Source organism: Centropristis striata, chromosome 1, assembly GCF_030273125.1.
Source record: "Centropristis striata isolate RG_2023a ecotype Rhode Island chromosome 1, C.striata_1.0, whole genome shotgun sequence".
Taxonomy (NCBI): Eukaryota; Metazoa; Chordata; class Actinopteri; order Perciformes; family Serranidae; genus Centropristis; species Centropristis striata.
The window spans coordinates 45,568,130-45,585,212 of record NC_081517.1 but is presented as its reverse complement, the minus strand read 5'-3'; the positions used below and the strand labels follow the sequence as shown (position 1 = coordinate 45,585,212).

General features: G+C 34.5%; 2 protein-coding genes across 2 annotated transcripts in view; both read left to right on the top strand.

The window, feature by feature from the left end:
* Window positions 1-11,047, top strand: part of pecam1b (platelet and endothelial cell adhesion molecule 1b) — a 38,919-nt gene extending 27,872 nt beyond the window's left edge. Inside the window, exons 12-16 of the mRNA XM_059343858.1 lie at window positions 2,064-2,117; window positions 3,671-3,760; window positions 4,251-4,307; window positions 8,311-8,333; window positions 10,849-11,047. Of these exons, the coding sequence (XP_059199841.1) occupies window positions 2,064-2,117; window positions 3,671-3,760; window positions 4,251-4,307; window positions 8,311-8,333; window positions 10,849-10,947 (323 nt within the window). The 3' untranslated portion in view covers window positions 10,948-11,047. The remainder of the gene's footprint in view (window positions 1-2,063; window positions 2,118-3,670; window positions 3,761-4,250; window positions 4,308-8,310; window positions 8,334-10,848) is intronic.
* A 1,209-nt stretch (window positions 11,048-12,256) lies between these two features.
* Window positions 12,257-14,542, top strand: anapc11 (APC11 anaphase promoting complex subunit 11 homolog (yeast)). The gene is made up of 3 exons (XM_059344032.1): window positions 12,257-12,413; window positions 12,625-12,737; window positions 14,283-14,542. The coding sequence occupies exons 2-3, from the start codon at window positions 12,629-12,631 to the stop codon at window positions 14,426-14,428; spliced, it is 255 nt and encodes an 84-aa protein (XP_059200015.1). The 5' UTR covers window positions 12,257-12,413; window positions 12,625-12,628; the 3' UTR covers window positions 14,429-14,542.
* Window positions 14,543-17,083: the final 2,541 nt, after the last annotated feature.

Genomic DNA, 17,083 nt, shown 5'->3' with positions numbered 1-17,083 from the left:
ATGTCTTTCTGTGTCTTTTTTGTGTCTTTTTGTGTCTTTTTTGTGTCTTTTTGGTCGACTGGGAGCTCAAAGCTGAGGCCAGAGAAGAACAGCCTTCCTCTGAGATCAGACAGCCTGACAGACTCACTTTGTGTCTTTTTTGGGTCTTTTTTTGGGTCTTTTTACATCTTTTGGTCACAAAATGACAAAAAAGACAAAAAAATGTACAAAAGAGATAAATGAAAGCTGCCAGCAGTGATGAACTGGCCCGAGCAGAGTGACCTGATGATTATTTGGTTCTTACCAAGATAAAAAAAACTTTAGATTTAGAAGTGTTAGATCATTTATCTGGTTTTAAGAGTTAATTTCTTATTTTAAGTGTTCAACATGCTTATTTCTAGATTTAATAATCTTAATTTAATAAATCTTGTCAAGGTAAATTATCTGTCCATGCAGCAAGATCATTTCCCTCAGATTTACTGTTTGATCTGGTTTTTAGACCTTTTTAACAGTGCAGTCTGCAGTATGTGCTGGATGATGGGACCATCCAAGACCAGAATACCAACAGAACGTGGAGTTGAGTCCCAAAAAGCAACGACAGCAACAACAGAGACTTCCTTGAAAAGTTGAAACAATGGACTCTGCAAAAAAAACTTCCTATGTTGGCACGGAGCAGGTCGGGGGGTGGTTTGGTTTGAATACATGCAGCAGATGGAGGAAATTAATCACATAAGCCTGCTGAGGCTGTGTGTGAGATTACATTACCAACTGGGAAGTAATGGGAAGTTGTTTCAGCCAGAACTTCTTGTGCAGCCGCTCCACAGTTAACAGCCTATTGTGGGACATTTGTACCACACGAAGACTTGAAATCTGCTCCTTTGTGTCTGGTTTTATTTAAGAGCAGTAAAGTCTTCACTGAAGGACAAATTGCAGAAAATGTGCCAAAAAAAAGTCTCTCACATCTCCGTCATCGAAACACTTTTAGAACTGATTGTAATGTTAATATCTGACTTTTGGTCATATACAAATAGTTACAGGACATTTTGGGAAATGTGCTTATACACTTTCTTTTCAAGATTTAAGGGAGAAAAGATAGCATAGATGGTTAGCCTAGCTTATTGTAGCCTAGCTTATTGTAGCCTAGCTTATTGTAGCCTAGCTTATTGTAGCCTAGCTTATCTGATCTTAGTTTTGCTGAACTTAGCGTAGCTTTGCATAAAGATTGTAAGGAGGAGCTGTTGGCATATCTCTGTCCAGAAGTTTTTTTAAAAATCCAAAGTTTAAAAATGACAAATGACACATATCACCTACACTGTAAAAAATGTCTGTAGATTTTAGGGTGAAAAACTGTTAAACCATGACAGTAAAAGACGTAAAATGATAAATGAGTTAATTCAGTTTCAGTAACAATGAAACACTGTAAATGTATATATCAGCCAAAACAGTATTTTTTAGAGGTTTTTTGTTTTTTGAAAAATCCATTACGCCACTGTAAAATACTCTGGCACCGTGTGTGTAACAAAAATATACTGTTATATATATATACAACCATCACTGCAATTTTTGCATTTATGTTTTGTAAAAAATACTTTTTCTCACTGTTAAATGTACTAAACACCATATTTCTAACAGAAATATACTGTAATATTTAATGGTAAAATCTTTAATTTATGCAGCATTTATGAAGTATTTTCTTGTCAATTATATGGCAGAACAGCGTTTCTTTTGATGGAAAAATGTTTTATTTATACGCTAAAAATTGAATAAAATGGCAATCTAAAATGTGAAATCAACAGTGTTAATTACATTTTACTGTAATATTAGAAAAAGTTGCACCGTATTTATTACGGTAAAGTTCTGACAACCACAGCTGCTGGTTTTTTACCATAAAAACAACAGATCTGTTTTACAGTGTAGATGTCAGGTGATTCTCATATGTGGCTCAGTAATGGATCACTTTACTGGTTTTTACCTATTAAGGTATATTTATTAATTCTGATGGGTGCAGAATTCTTCCAACATTTTAAAGTTGTGGGTTTGGCGGCCCACCTTATGACCTGATGTTTGTGTTTGTGTGTTCACAGTGAAGGTTGACAGAGCTGCAGTCAGTGTGTGGAGCCAGAGACCACCTGAAGCAGGTAAACAACATGACCTGTTGATCACTTCTGGATTATTCTGATGTTATCTAGAGACTCTCACCTCACTGGACTCTGTTTATCACTGATTCATCACTGGTGACAGTTACTTCGCCCATCATCGACTCCTATACAACAAGGTGGGATGGCAAAGACAAGACATGCATTGGTTCCTCTTCATTATTAAGTCTTGGTAGGAGACATGCACTGGTTCTTCTTCATTTATAAAGTCTTGGTAGGAGACATGCACTGGTTCCTCTTCATTATTAAGTCTTGGTAGGAGACATGCACTGGTTCTTCATTTATAAAGTCTTGGTAGGAGACATGCACTGGTTCCTCTTCATTATTAAGTCTTGGTAGGAGACATGCACTGGTTCTTCTTCATTTATAAAGTCTTGGTAGGAGACATGCACTGGTTCCTCTTCATTATTAAGTCTTGGTAGGAGACATGCACTGGTTCTTCATTTATAAAGTCTTGGTAGGAGACATGCACTGGTTCCTCTTCATTATTAAGTCTTGGTAGGAGACATGCATTGGTTCCTCTTCATTTGTAAAGTCTTGGTAGGAGACATGCATTGGTTCTTCATTTAAAAAGTCTTGGTAGGAGAAATGCATTGGTTCTTCATTTATAAAGTCTTGGTAGGAGACATGCACTGGTTCTTCATTTATAAAATCTTGGTAGGAGACATGCACTGGTTCCTCTTAATTTATAAAGTCTTGGTAGGAGACATGCCACCAAACCTCAGCACTTTATTAAACTGGTCACATAGAAATTATCCATCTGACAACATTCACTCAAACTCAACACAATTATAACTATGGCCCATAGTTATAACTTCTTATAGTCTCGCTTGATGTGTGACTTCCTACACCATTTGTAGGTTGTAAATTCTACTCTCACCGCAAAAAGAGTAGATTAAGAAAGAAGAGACAAGAAAATAGTATTTTCACAATACACACCCAACTCCCGGTTCAGGGTCATCACTATGTTCCCTGGGAAAAAGAAAAAAGGGTCTTATGTTCCCTGTTTTTAGGTTAGGTTTAGGTAGAAAATGTACATGGCTAGGTTTAGGCAAAAAAAGCACTTTGTGTCAGATTTCTGCTGGTTACTTCCTCCTGGTTTTCTACAGCTACAAAGACAAATCAAATTAGTCATTGTTTGAATTATTAAGACTGAAAGTGAAATACATATTGTTGAAAATGTGCTAATGTGCTAGTGTCCCATGGTGACAGAGGAGTGCATAGACCTATATGGTGGGACAGAGCCCTGGACGGTCCCGGTAGTTTAACCCCTGGTGAAATGGTTGAAGGCTTCTGAAAGGGGAGTGTGTCTATGTGTATGAGACTGGGGAATATAGGACACTTTTTCAGAAAAAGGGTCCCATGTTCCCCTGTACTACATTTCTAAATGGACCTCGAGTTGGGATTGATTTGTCACAACTCTATTCCCGTGGTCAAGAATTATCTTTAAAGCTTAAGAAACAAGTAGTGTAATTAAAATGTTTCAGTCATGTTGAAGAGGTTTTACAGACTCTTGTCCATGTTTCTGGTTGCAGCAGATGAAGAGGAGAGCAGCTTGGCGTCCAACGAGCCTGATGTGGAGTACACCGAGGTGGTGCATCCCCGCCCACTGGACCCCGCCAGAGGTAAATCAGAGGAAATATTATTTTGAGTCCATATGACAACTTTTTTCCCCCTGATTTGTTTCTAACTATCAAAGCTATATTATTCTGTATTTTATCTCTTTATTTTTTCCACTGTTCTGCACATTCTTTCCTCTCTATTCCAAATTTCCCCGTAAAAAAAAGATGATATTTTTCTCTGCTTTGCCCACATTCCTTTAGAGTTGAGTATAGAGGGCAACACTTCCTGGGAGGGGCATAATTACCCATAATTAATACATGTCCTGCATGCTGTAACTGCAAGGATAACTACTGGGATTTCCAGCAGAGCAGCAGACCTTATAAACAGGAAGGGCTGAGCTAATTGCCAGGCTGCTTTCTGGTCTGAAGATGGCCGTTACAGAATGTGACACAACCCTAAAAACAGACTTTTAGATTTCTGATAATGATAAATCAAACAGACAGTGTCTTTTGATGTTGAAGCAGACTGATGTGTTGCTTTCTGCACCGACAGTCCCAGTGAGGAAAGGAACAGACACAGTTTACAGCGAGCTGCAGAACGATCCACATGGTGAGTTTAATGTTTTTATTGACAGTCGATTAACCCAAAAGCTCCAAATAATCCAGACTTGTTGCCTCCATCAGAGTATAAAACAAAGCAGCGTGGAGCCCTACTGTACATTTACCTCTAAAGTTCTGGCTGTAAACTCCATGAGGCCAGTTTCAGTTTGATGATGATATACCAAGTAAAACTGGAGACAAGCTCAAATAGATTTAGTATCAAATGATAGAACTGGATGGAACCCTCTTATATGGTAGATTTGACACCTTTGGTCACATTTGACACATTTACAATTCTTTATTGAGCATGATAGTGTTTTGAAAGTTAAAAAAAAGATTCAAAATCACATTTTATGTTGGACTAAAGGACTACAAAAGACACAAAACGACTAAAAAAGACACAAAATGACACAAAATGACACAAAAAGACACAAAATTACTTAAAAAAAAGACACAAAATAACACAAAATTACTAAAAAAAGACACAAAAAGACACAAAATTACTATTTAAAAAAAGACACAAATGACCAAAAAAGACACAAAATGACACAAAATGACACAAAAAAGACACAGAATGACTTAAAAAAAGAAACAAAATGACTAAAAAAAAGACACAAAATTACTATTTAAAAAAAGACACAAATGACCAAAAAAGACACAAAAAGACACAAATGACCAAAAAAATACACAAAATTACTAAAAAAAAAGACACAAGTATGTTGTGTTTAAAATTGTTGGAAAACTTAAATAATGATTGGAGTTTTTACTATGTTTTACTGCTTTATTTGACTTACTGAACATTAACAATCTTATCATAACATGTATTATTACCAGCAGCAGCTCAAACCAGATAGTTTACTGCATTTTATAAAGCCATGAAAAAGAGTTTTGATGCCGCCCTCCAGAGTTTCTCATGTGGCCCCTTGGGAAAACTAATTAAACTAATGCCCTGTTTTAGCCTCTTTCAGCTCCATATTTAGGTTCCCAGTGTGATGATGAGTGTTTCCAGCAGCAGCTGATAAAGGTCTATACCTGAACAGTTAGTGTTGTAGTGGAGCTCCAGAGACAGTTTAGCAGCTCCACCACTGTGACCGTATCCTGGAGCTGCTGGGAGGAACTTCCTGTTATGATAAGAGCTGGATGTGTCTATCGAGAAGTCCATCGACTCTAATGTTTCCTGTTTCTACTGTCAGAGAACCTGCAGACGCCTTCACAAGACTCTCAGCTCATTCTTTTCTCTCTTAACAACAGGTGGAAAAAGTTTTTGCCAAAAAGTTCCTCTCAGTTCCTTTAAAAAAAATGTGTATTTTGTATTTATTTATATTAATTTACTTGCACCATAGGAAAGGACAATTACAAAAAACAGAAATGAAACCAGAATAGTAAATGCAGAGAGGTTAAAAACCCAATATGGGCTTATAACAAGCACAAAACCAAGAAATATACAACAATTCAAATATAAATCAACAACAACAACAACTAAGAAGAAAGCAATACAAGTACCATTTTATAGCAACACACACAAAAAAGTCAGAAATAAAAACATGGTGTGTATAAATAATTGTATTTGAGTGTTTCAGCAATAAGAGATAATGATCCAATGACAACTAGACTGGAAGATTATAGACATTATGACTTTTTATCTCATAATTTTGACGTTTTGTCTCATAATTATGACTTTTTATCTCATAATTTTAACTTTTTGTCTCATAATTTTGACTTTTTATCTTATAATTTTAACTTTTTATTTCATAATTTAAATTTTTTTTCTCATAATTTTACATTTTATCTTATAATTTTGACTTTTTATCTCATCATTTTGTTGTTTTGTCTCATAATTTTGACTTTTTATCTCATAATTTTGACTTTTTATCTCATAATTATGACTTTTTATCTCATAATTTCAATTATTATGTCATAATTTCAATTTTTATCTCATAATTTTGACTTTTTATCTCATAATTATGACATTTTATCTCATAATTATTACTTTTTATCTCATAATTTCAACTTTTTATCTTATAATTTTGACTTTTTATCTCATAATTTTTACTTTTTATCTCATAATTTCAACATAAATAATTGTATTTGAGCTTTCAGTCTGAACTTAAAATTATTGAGGGATGAAGATAATTTAACTAGATGAATATGATATTAATAATAATATTCCTGCTGTCTGGATCCTCTGGAAGCAAAATAAAACAGAGTGTGAATGTTTATCAGAGTGTCTGGCTGTAAGAACGGAGCTGAGAGTTAACTGGAAAGAATTCATGAAAAGATTTGGGCAGCAATGATGAATATATTTATAAATAAATATGCATGATTGAAGTATATTAATATCGTAGACTGACAATATATGGAGTTTCTTAAACAGAAGGGCAGATGGAGACAAATAATTAGAGAAGTTGGCTAATCTAACACATTTATTTTGTGTGATTAATAATTTATCTAAATTAGAAAAAGTGCTGATAAGCCCAAACAATATTACTATAATAACTGAGATGTGGATAAATTAAACTATAATTCAGTATATTTAAATCATTCTGAGACATGAAACCACACATTTTTCTGATGATACCAACAGATTTCAATACTTTGTTATTGACAAGTTTAATATGTTAAATTGTTATACACCTAATCCCATAAAGGTTGGGACACTGTGTTTATATATATATATATATATATATATATATATATCTGTAAATAAAACAGAATGCAGTGGTTTGCAAATCTCATAAACCCATATTTTATTCCCAATAGAACATAAACAACATATCAGATGTTGAAACTGAGACATTTCAACATTTCATGGAAAATATGAGTTCATTCTGAATTTGATGGCATCAACACGTCTCAGGGTCCTCCGGCTTTAATTCCCCGTAGGAGTGAATGAGAGCGTGATTGGTTGTGTGTCTCTATGTGTCAGTCCTGTGATAGTCAAGTCAAAGTTTATTTATAGACATTTAAAAACAACCTCAGTTCACCAAAGTGCTGTACAGTTATTAAATAGAATGAAATCATACACAAATAGTTATAAATAAAAACAATGAAAACAATAAAATAGTAATAAAAAACTCAATCCAAAGACAGAGTTAGAGGTAGAAAAGACAAATAAAAGGGTAACACAAATAACAGTATAGTGTGAGGCCAGTCCAGGGTGGAGATAAACATCTTCAGATAAACATAACAGAACAAACAACAAACAGAAATATCAGCCTGACAACAAAAAAATCATCTGACAAAAACTTTTTATTTCTGTTTCTTTTGGTGAAAAAAAAAGATCTGGTAATGTTTTTTTAATTTATTTTATTAGTTTTAACATTTCACAGATTCAATTATTTTATTATTATTTTATTATTTTTATTTAGTGTTTATTTGATATGGACATAGTAATTACATTGGACAGACCAGATGCATTGTTTAAATGTTTTAGCACAATAGCTAATTCACAACACTTGTTTTTGAATATAAAGGGCTATTAAAATAAGAAGAATGGAAACAGGAAGGAGCAGACAAAGATAGGGGGAAAAAGGAAAAACAGCAACATTATAATCGGGTAAAGAAGTCAAAGAAGTACAAACAATTTTCAATAAGGAACATAAAAAGGCAACAGAGCAAACAGTAAACAGTTAAGAACTATTCATGTGTTCACTGTTGATGATACTTTTGTCACTGTTTGAGTCATTTTGTTTTCATACATTAGGGATTCATAAATATTTTTCTGGTAAAACCTTTTTTCACCTGTTCTTAAGTTTCTAACAAAGAAGCAGAAACACGTCAGATCAGACAAAGGAAATGAATCACTAGTCTTTTGTGTTTTTACTGTCCTCCCAGGGCTTCCGTAGCTCCAGACTGATGACAGGAGAGTTAGTAAGAGTGAAACTAATGTTGTCAGAATGATCCAGACTGAAACAAAGGAAGCTGTGACCTCATCACCATGACAGTCACATGACTCATGAATAACTGTTTGGTGACCAGAGACACTAATCTAACCATGATGCTCTTTCCTCTAGGAGCTGCTGATCATCATGACTATGTGAGTATCATATCATATATATATATATATATATATATATATATATATATATATAGCTGCACAGTCACACCCATCTTCCTCTCACTCCTTATTAGGGCCACGGGGCAATCGCACCGAGCACTGGTCCCATCCAGCAATAGCTGTTGGGAAAAATGCAAATTTCTTCAATGCAAAATTTTGCATTGAAGTGAATGGGACGGCCGAAAAAAATGAGCGAAAAAGAACAATAACTGGAGATTTTTAAACGTCTACTTCTCCGGCATAATTTCACCTAGAGACTCCATTTAAACTTTAAACAGTAGACACAAGTCTTGTGTATCGGTGTATTAATCCACGTTTCGATAGGTCATATAGGTTTTTATCAATCCCTGTTCAATGACCATGAACATTTTTGGAGAAATTCTGAGATTATAATGGGTGTGTATTGCACGGAATGTTCGTGTCACAGTGTGTGACATCATCACTCAGAGTGTAGAGGGAGAGAAAAAACTGTCAAAAAATAAATTTGAAAACTGCGCTCCAGGCCGCAAATTCCACTCTACAGAAATAATTTATACATAGAAACGTAGGAAAATTAGTCTTCTCCCTCACAATCCTCTGGTAAAGCTGTCAGAGTTATAGTTTGGGCGTAGGACACACAGATGATCCACCAACACCACCAACAGCCTCATTGGCTCCCATATTAAAAACGCAGGAAGATTTCTGTAGAAAAGCATATTTAACAGTTTTTCAAATCGCTCTTACAAAGCTATTTCTTCATTTTTCTTCACAAAAAACATATGTAGACGTTCAGGAAGAACTCAGGACGCTCAAAGTGAAGTCGGATCAATGATAGGTATTATGGTTTTGCCAAAAATGCTTTCTGTTGGAGGCCAGAAATTCCAGCCTCATTGGCTCCCATATTAAAAACGCAACCTCCCCCCGGTCTCAGGCCTCCTCCTGGTCTCAGGGATCCTCTGCAGGCCGATAAGCAGAGCCAGAGGGAAACAGCGGTCACAGTTTCCAGAGAGAACAAAGCGTTGGGCGGGGCTTCCTTCCCTATCAACAGTCCCATCAGCTCTATGAGCTGCAGGTCCATCTGAGCCTCAAACTGTCTGTCCAGCAGCTCCTGTTGACCCTACATGGTGTTAGAGGCTCTAAAGACAGGAATGTGGAATAATAAGGCGAGGATGTGACATCATGATCTAAAAAGGGTGATTCTTTCATCAGTGGATCTGTTTGATGACAGATTATCAGGCTTGTTTCTTACAGAAATGTTATTCTGGGCTGCCGCTCCTCAGGAAACTGACGTTCAGTACACTAGTGAAATATTGTGTTTTGGGGGAAAACAGAGCATCCTCCAGGATAATTATCCTGTTATTAGGTTTAGCTCCAGTTAAAATATGGATTAGCACTTAGATACTTAGGGAGATGGATGAAAACAGTTTACAATCAAATTTAAATTCATGCCGCAGCAAATGTTTTGCATACATATTACCAGAAGCCAAAAAAAACAAAAACAACCTGAGATGGTTTTAAATATCACAGAGTTACTGATGAGTATGGAGGCCCAGTTCTCACAATAAAATGAGAAGAATGACTTTTATATCTCAATAATGACTTCATACTATAAAATCATGAGACACTTTCTCAAAATAATAAAGTAAAGGTGAAATATCTTATGATATATAATAGTGAGACAACATATTGAAATAGTTAGTTAGTTGGTTAGTTAGTTAGTTAGTTAGTTAGTTGGTTGGTTGGTTGGTTGGTTGGATGGATGGATGGATGGATGGATGGATGGATGGTTGGTTATTTAGTTGTTTGGTTGGTTGGTAAGTTAGTTAGTTGGATGGTTGGTTGGTTGGTTGGTTGGATGGATGGATGGATGGATGGATGGATGGATGGATGGATGGATGGATGGATGGATGGATGATGGATGGATGGTTGGTTGGTTGGTTGGTTGGTTATTTAGTTGTTTGGTTGGTAAGTTAGTTAGTTGGATGGTTGGTTGGTTGGTTGGTTGGTTGGTTGGTTGGATGGATGGATGGATGGATGGATGGATGATGGATGGTTGGTTGGTTGGTTGGATGGATGGATGGATGATGGATGGTTGGTTGGTTGGTTGGTTGGTAGGTTAGTTAGTTAGTTAGTTAGTTACTTACTTACTTACTTACTTCAACATGTTGAGCTACTAAGTCATTATTTTGAGATATGAAGTCACTGCTTCAAGAAAGTTTCTCATTATTTTTAAATACAAAGTCATAATTTTGCAATAGTATTTTTTATAGAAAGTTTCACATTGTAATATGATTTTTTTTTCATTACAAGACTACATTTTCATATATTTTTTTCCTTTACAGTTGTACTTGATGAACGTGGCCTCTAACATGTTGTTCAGTCTGAATGTTCTGTGTGTCTGAGGATCAGGAGAATAAATGTATTAATAAATGAATAAAGTAATAAATGAATGAATGAATGAATGAATGAATGAATGTTGTGTGACAGTGTGTAACTGTGCTCTGTGTGCCAGCAGGGGTCAGTAGAGTACGCTGAGCTCAACAATGAACCAGTGGAGACCAACCACCGTGGTCCAGAGGTCCACCAGCTCCAGGAGCTGCCGCCAGTCGATTAGTTCCTCCTGTTTACATCTTCTCATCTGACATCAACACTTCTCATCATCTCAGCATGTTCTCAGTTTACAAACTGTGGAATAACTGAGTTTGACTAAGTTTGCTGTAAATATTGTTGTTGATCAATAAACACATGTCCTGTACCCTTGCTGTGTTTTTGGGGTGTTTTTCTTCTGATTACCAAAATATTACAATTGCAAAGAAATATGATACATAGAGATAATGTGGCTCTCATCTCATCATTCATTCAAAATGAGATTAAGGTTAAAGTTAAGTACAGAAATAGTTATACTGCTACATATAGAGCCTTCGGTGTGTGTGTGTGTGTAGGTGTTCTGTAGTGAGCAGGTTTAACCCGTTGAGGTTCTACAGCAACCTTTTTAATCTAGAGTGACATTTTTACACTTTAAAAAAAAACTGTTGTTTAAAAAACCAGCAGCTGTGGTTGCCATAACTTTAACGTAATAAATATGGTGTAACTTTTTGTAATATAAGGATAAAACGATGTTAGCACTGCTGAGTTCACGTTTCAGATTGTCATTTTATTCCATTTTTTACCTTATAAATAAAAAGTTTTTCCATCAAAAGAAATGCTGTTCTGCCATATAATTGACAAGAAAATACTTTATAAATGCTGCATAAATTAAAGATTTTACCATTAAATATTACAGTATATTTCTGTTAGAGATATGGTGTTTAGTACATTAAACAGTGAGAAAAAATAGTTTTACAAAAGATAAATGCAAAAATGATGTCTTGTATACATATTACAATATATTTTTGCTACAAAGACGCTGCCAGAGTATTTTACAGTGGAGTAATGTGACCCATATTGTTGCAGAACAGTTCCCAATAGATGTGTGAGGCCATCTTCAGGCCGTGGTGTAATATAACTAAAGCAAAAAAATACCAGACAGACCCAGCAGCCCATCCTGATCCCAGGTCCTAGCACTGAGCCTCAATGAACCAGAGGTGATAAAGAGCCATTAAATACCAGAACAACATGTTTGACATTGTTTTTTTTTTATTTTTATTTTTTTAACAGAGGAATAATATACAAATAAATTAATAGAAAATAAACAACCAAAATATAAGTCACCTATATGAATTTTCTAAGTCAATTTGTTATTGGTAAAAAATAAAAAAATGTAAAAATTTAGAAAATAATAATAATGAATACATTTTAGAAAAAACAAACAAGCAAAAAGATGTAAATATATATATGTGTGTGTGTGTGTGTGTGTGTGGCTCCGCCGCCGGCCGGTCGGCAGGTGGCGGTAGAGAGACTATCAGCTGGTGAGCGAGCCGCTTTTATAACCAGCGAAGAAGAAGAAATGTTTCCCGGCTTGCTAAGCTACTAGCTGCTAGCTGTTAGCGTTAGCTGACTGACTATAAGATGATTTGTAGGTTTAATAGAAACATTAATAACTGCTGCTGATATCTGAAGAACACGTTTGACTTCTGCTGAGTGAGTTAATAAACTAAAACCTGTTTCTCTGCTGACAGAATTCATCCATCAACAGGAACAGTTAGCTCCTATGCTAACGTTAGCTCCTATGCTAACGTTAGCCGCTAAGGTTTAAACAGTGTTTGTTGTTGACAGGGAGGATGAAGGTAAATAAGAGTGTTTGTTGTTGACGGACTGAAGGTAAACAGCAGTTGTTTGTTGTTGTTGACAGGAGGATGAAGGTGAAGGTCCGCCAGTGGAGCGGGGTGGCCTCCTGGCTCTGGGTCGCTAATGATGAGAACTGCGGGATCTGCAGGATGCCGTTCAACGGCTGCTGCCCGGACTGTGAGACTATTATTATTATTATTATTATTATTATTATTATCATTATTATTATTATTATTATTATTATTATTATTATTATTGTTATTATTATTATTATTATTATTATTATTATTGTTATTATTATTATTACTATTATTATTATTATTATTGTTATTATTATTATTACTATTATTATTATTACTTTTATTAAATTACTGTTAGACATCTTTATTATTATTATTATTATCATTATTATTATTATTATTAAATTACTGTGAGACATCTTTATTATTATTATTGTTATTATTATTATTATTATTATTATTAATAATAATAATAAATTACTGTTAGACATCTTTATTATTATTATTGTTATTATTATTATTATTATTATTAAATGACTGTAAGACATTATTATGATTATTATTATTATTAAATGACTGTTAGACATCTTTATTATTATTATTATTATTACTATTCTTATTATTATTATTATTAAATGACTGTAAGACCTCTTTATTATTATTGTTATTAAATGACTGTAAGACATCTTTATTATTATAATTATTATTATTAAATGACTGTAAGACCTCTTTATTATTATTATTATTATTAAATGACTGTAAGACATCTTTATCATTATTATTATTATTATTATTAAAATACTGTTAGACATCTTTATTATTATTTTTATTATTATTATTAAATGACTGTAAGACCTCTTTAATATTATTATTATTATTATTATTATTATTATTAATAATAATAATAATAAATGACTGTAAGACCTCTTTATTATTATTATTATTATTATTATTAAATGACTGTAAGAGGAAACTAACAGTTGTTTATTATTAATAAATCAATCAGAATAACTGTATTGATCCAGAGTGTGAGTCAGTGAGTGTGTTATCTCTGTTAGTGAGAGGAGCCGTCCACTGCTGCTTGTTGGTGATTTCACATCTTTTTTTTTCTGTAATTTTACATATTTTGGGGGGAAATAAAAAAGGTAATTTTTACATATTTTTGTGGTAATTTTACATATTTTTTGGGATGATTTTATGGGTCGGATGGACGGACGGACGGATGATAGATAGATAGATAGATAGATAGATAGATAGATAGATAGATAGATAGATAGATAGATAGATAGATAGATAGAGGAGCATCTCAATACATTAGAATATGATGAAATAATCCATTTCAAACAGCTCCAACCAGGTGTTGCGTCATAGAGATGACACACTGTTCAGAGGACATTTACATATTATACAGACTTTTTAAAATGGGTCTTTTGTAATATTCACATTATTTTTGAGACACTGATTCATCTTTCTATCCATTCATCCAAAGTAAAAACAACAAAGAATGTGATGAGGCTCAATATCTGATACCAATCAGTTAAAAAAGCCCAGATACTGAATAAATATATCACAGTATTTGGTCAAAAATATGCTTAATATTCTCTATATTTAGTCCCTGTTGTCCAGCGTTGTGTCTCCTGTTGGTAGTTTAACTGAGTGTGTGTGTGTGTGTGTGTGTGTGTGTGTGTGTGTGTGTGTGTAGGTAAGGTCCCTGGGGACGACTGCCCACTGGTCTGGGGCCAGTGCTCCCACTGTTTCCACATGCACTGTATCCTGAAGTGGCTGAACTCTCAGCAGGTGCAGCAGCAGTGTCCCATGTGTCGGCAGGAGTGGAAGTTCAAGGAGTGACTTCATCTTTTATATCTGCTGTAAATATTAATAATCATCTGCTTTTCTATTCTTCATGTCATCACACAAACAATCTGACTGTTTAATATGTGAATAAATAATAATCCTCCATCACTCAGTCTCAGTTTATTATAGTTCACCAAAACTACCAAAATAACCAAAACTAGAACTGAAAAAACATTTTCGTTAACGGAAATAAAAATAAAAACGGGAGTTTTTATAAAAACGATAACTAACTGAAACTGTATTTTGTGGTTCCAAAACTAACTAAAATTATAGTGAAAATGTCCTTCGTTTTGGTCTTTGTCAACTTTTTTCATCCGTAAACCTTTTTGGTTGATATGAAATCTATTTCATCTATCTGGTTTTATGACTTAATAAACTTATTGGGGCTGAGATGGATCAGACAAAGGAAATAAAGGAAACATTTATTGTGACCTTATTGAATCTGGACCCAACAAATACCCCATTACACAACAACTACAACTAATAAAAACTAAACTAAAACTAATAAAAACTAAACTACAACTAATAAAAACTAAACTAAAACTAATAAAAACTAAACTACAACTAATAAAAACTAAACTACAACTAATAAAAACTAAACTACAACTAAGCATTTTCCAAAAAATAAAAACTAATTAAAACTAGCAAGCTTACTCCAAAAAGTCATTAAAACTAACTGGATTTGAAAACAAAAAAACACAACAAAATTAAAATTAAAACTAATAAATCCTAAACTCTGAACTGTAACTTTGCTCTGTGTGTAGCTGAGAGTTTCTTCTTCTGCTTCGTTGCTCTGAACTTGTTTCTTGCAGCAGTTTGAATCTTTTTCCTGCTGACTGGTTCTGACTCTAATCTCTTGATGAGATTATCAGAGTTTAGTGTTTCCTCTAACGGGCCCCAGAGGCCCCGGAGCTCCTTTATACCACTCACAGTTCCCCTTTCTAATGGAGTTACAGGTTTTATAGGTTTCATTATTAGACTTACACTTTATTTATTCTTGTTGCACCAAACACAGCAATATTTCACCCTCAGCGTTACAGCAGAGTCTGTAATATTTCACTTTTTATTCCATTATTTCTGGCTCATATCTCCTTCAGACTGACATTAATATCTTCTGTATGAAGCTGCAACAGTTGTTGTGTTTATTTGTAACCACTTGGGGGCAGCAGACAACAGTCAACAACAACAGTTGTTTATTAGTTTACACATCCATCAGACACACAGCAGCATTAGCAGCATTGTTGTGAGTATAATTGACCTACTGACCATAGCTTTATGTGCTTATTTTAACAACATGCGTCTTTTTTTGTCTTGTATAGTTAAGAAAACCTAAAAAAAAGTCATTTTGTAACAAAGAATGAATGAATAATAACCTCTTCACATGGATTTCAGTCTTGTGTAAAGACTTGTTTTTAGGATTGACATTGTGAGCTTTTTCATGCTTTTCAATCTCTTCAACTGTTGAATATGGTGAGTTTTTACCTCAAATATTGGCTCCAGTTGAGAGTTTTAGTTGCATGTTATTTCAAAAGTATTTTCTATCACCAAAACGTGCTCGTTTCAAGTATTTTAATGTTACTACAGTCGGGCTTTTCAAGCCACAATTGATCAAAATATGTATTTTTTTGTATTTATTTTAAGACATCATTGTTTTTCCCGTTTCTAGATATTTTTACTTCTTTAAATAATTCTTACAAAGAAACATTTACTTACTGCACTGGCAGATAATTTAGTCAAATCTCTCACTCTGTTTACTTTAATAATTGTCTCTGTAGAGGTTTATGATGATGAATCTCTGGATCATAATGATCCTGTTGATCTGAACTCTGATCAGATGTTTGTTGCTGCTGGAAACCAAAGAAACACTGAAACTGTTTGATAAACTTTATTTCAAAAAGTATAAAATGTGACATACAAACAACTAATGAATCTAGTGTAACAGTCATCAGAAGCAATAATAAAAATAAAACAACTCATAACTTCTCATTCACTGGAGAAACATTTGATAGCAACAAACTGATCAGATTCACTGATCACAGCTTCAGCAGCTGAAGGAGATTCTCATCAACATGTTTCAGTTCAGCAACAATCCAAAAGCATCAATACATGTTTACTTTGAGCCTTTATAACATATTCATGACAATCATGAAGAACAGATTCATCTTCCACAACTGTCAGAAGCTCTAACAGCAACACGATCCGTTCGTTTCATCTCAGTATAAAAGGTTGTGAGCTCTTATTATATCAGAGTCAGAGGTCAGAGTCAGAGGTCAGAGGTCAGGGGTCAGAGGTCAGGGGTCAGGGGTCAGCCCCTACCAGTCCTCTCCAGCAGGAGGCAGCCAATCAGCTGTCAGCCTGACGTCTAGAAGAGCAAAGCTTCTTCTCCTCCAGGCAGAACATGTGAAGATCTCCAGCTGAGGTTTCAGCGTCTCACAGCCTAAAAACCAAAACAGATCCAGAAACTTCTTGATGGATCTTTTGTTGCAGCTCTTTCTTCTTGGTGACCTCAGAGTCTCAAACACTCAAACTAGAGTCGTTTGTTTCCTGTTTCAGAAAAAAAGCTTCTGAGCAGCTGACTGAACCAGCTGCTGACTGGCTGAGGAGCTTCTGTTCCTGCAGACTGAGACGTTCAGGATCAGGATCTAGAGA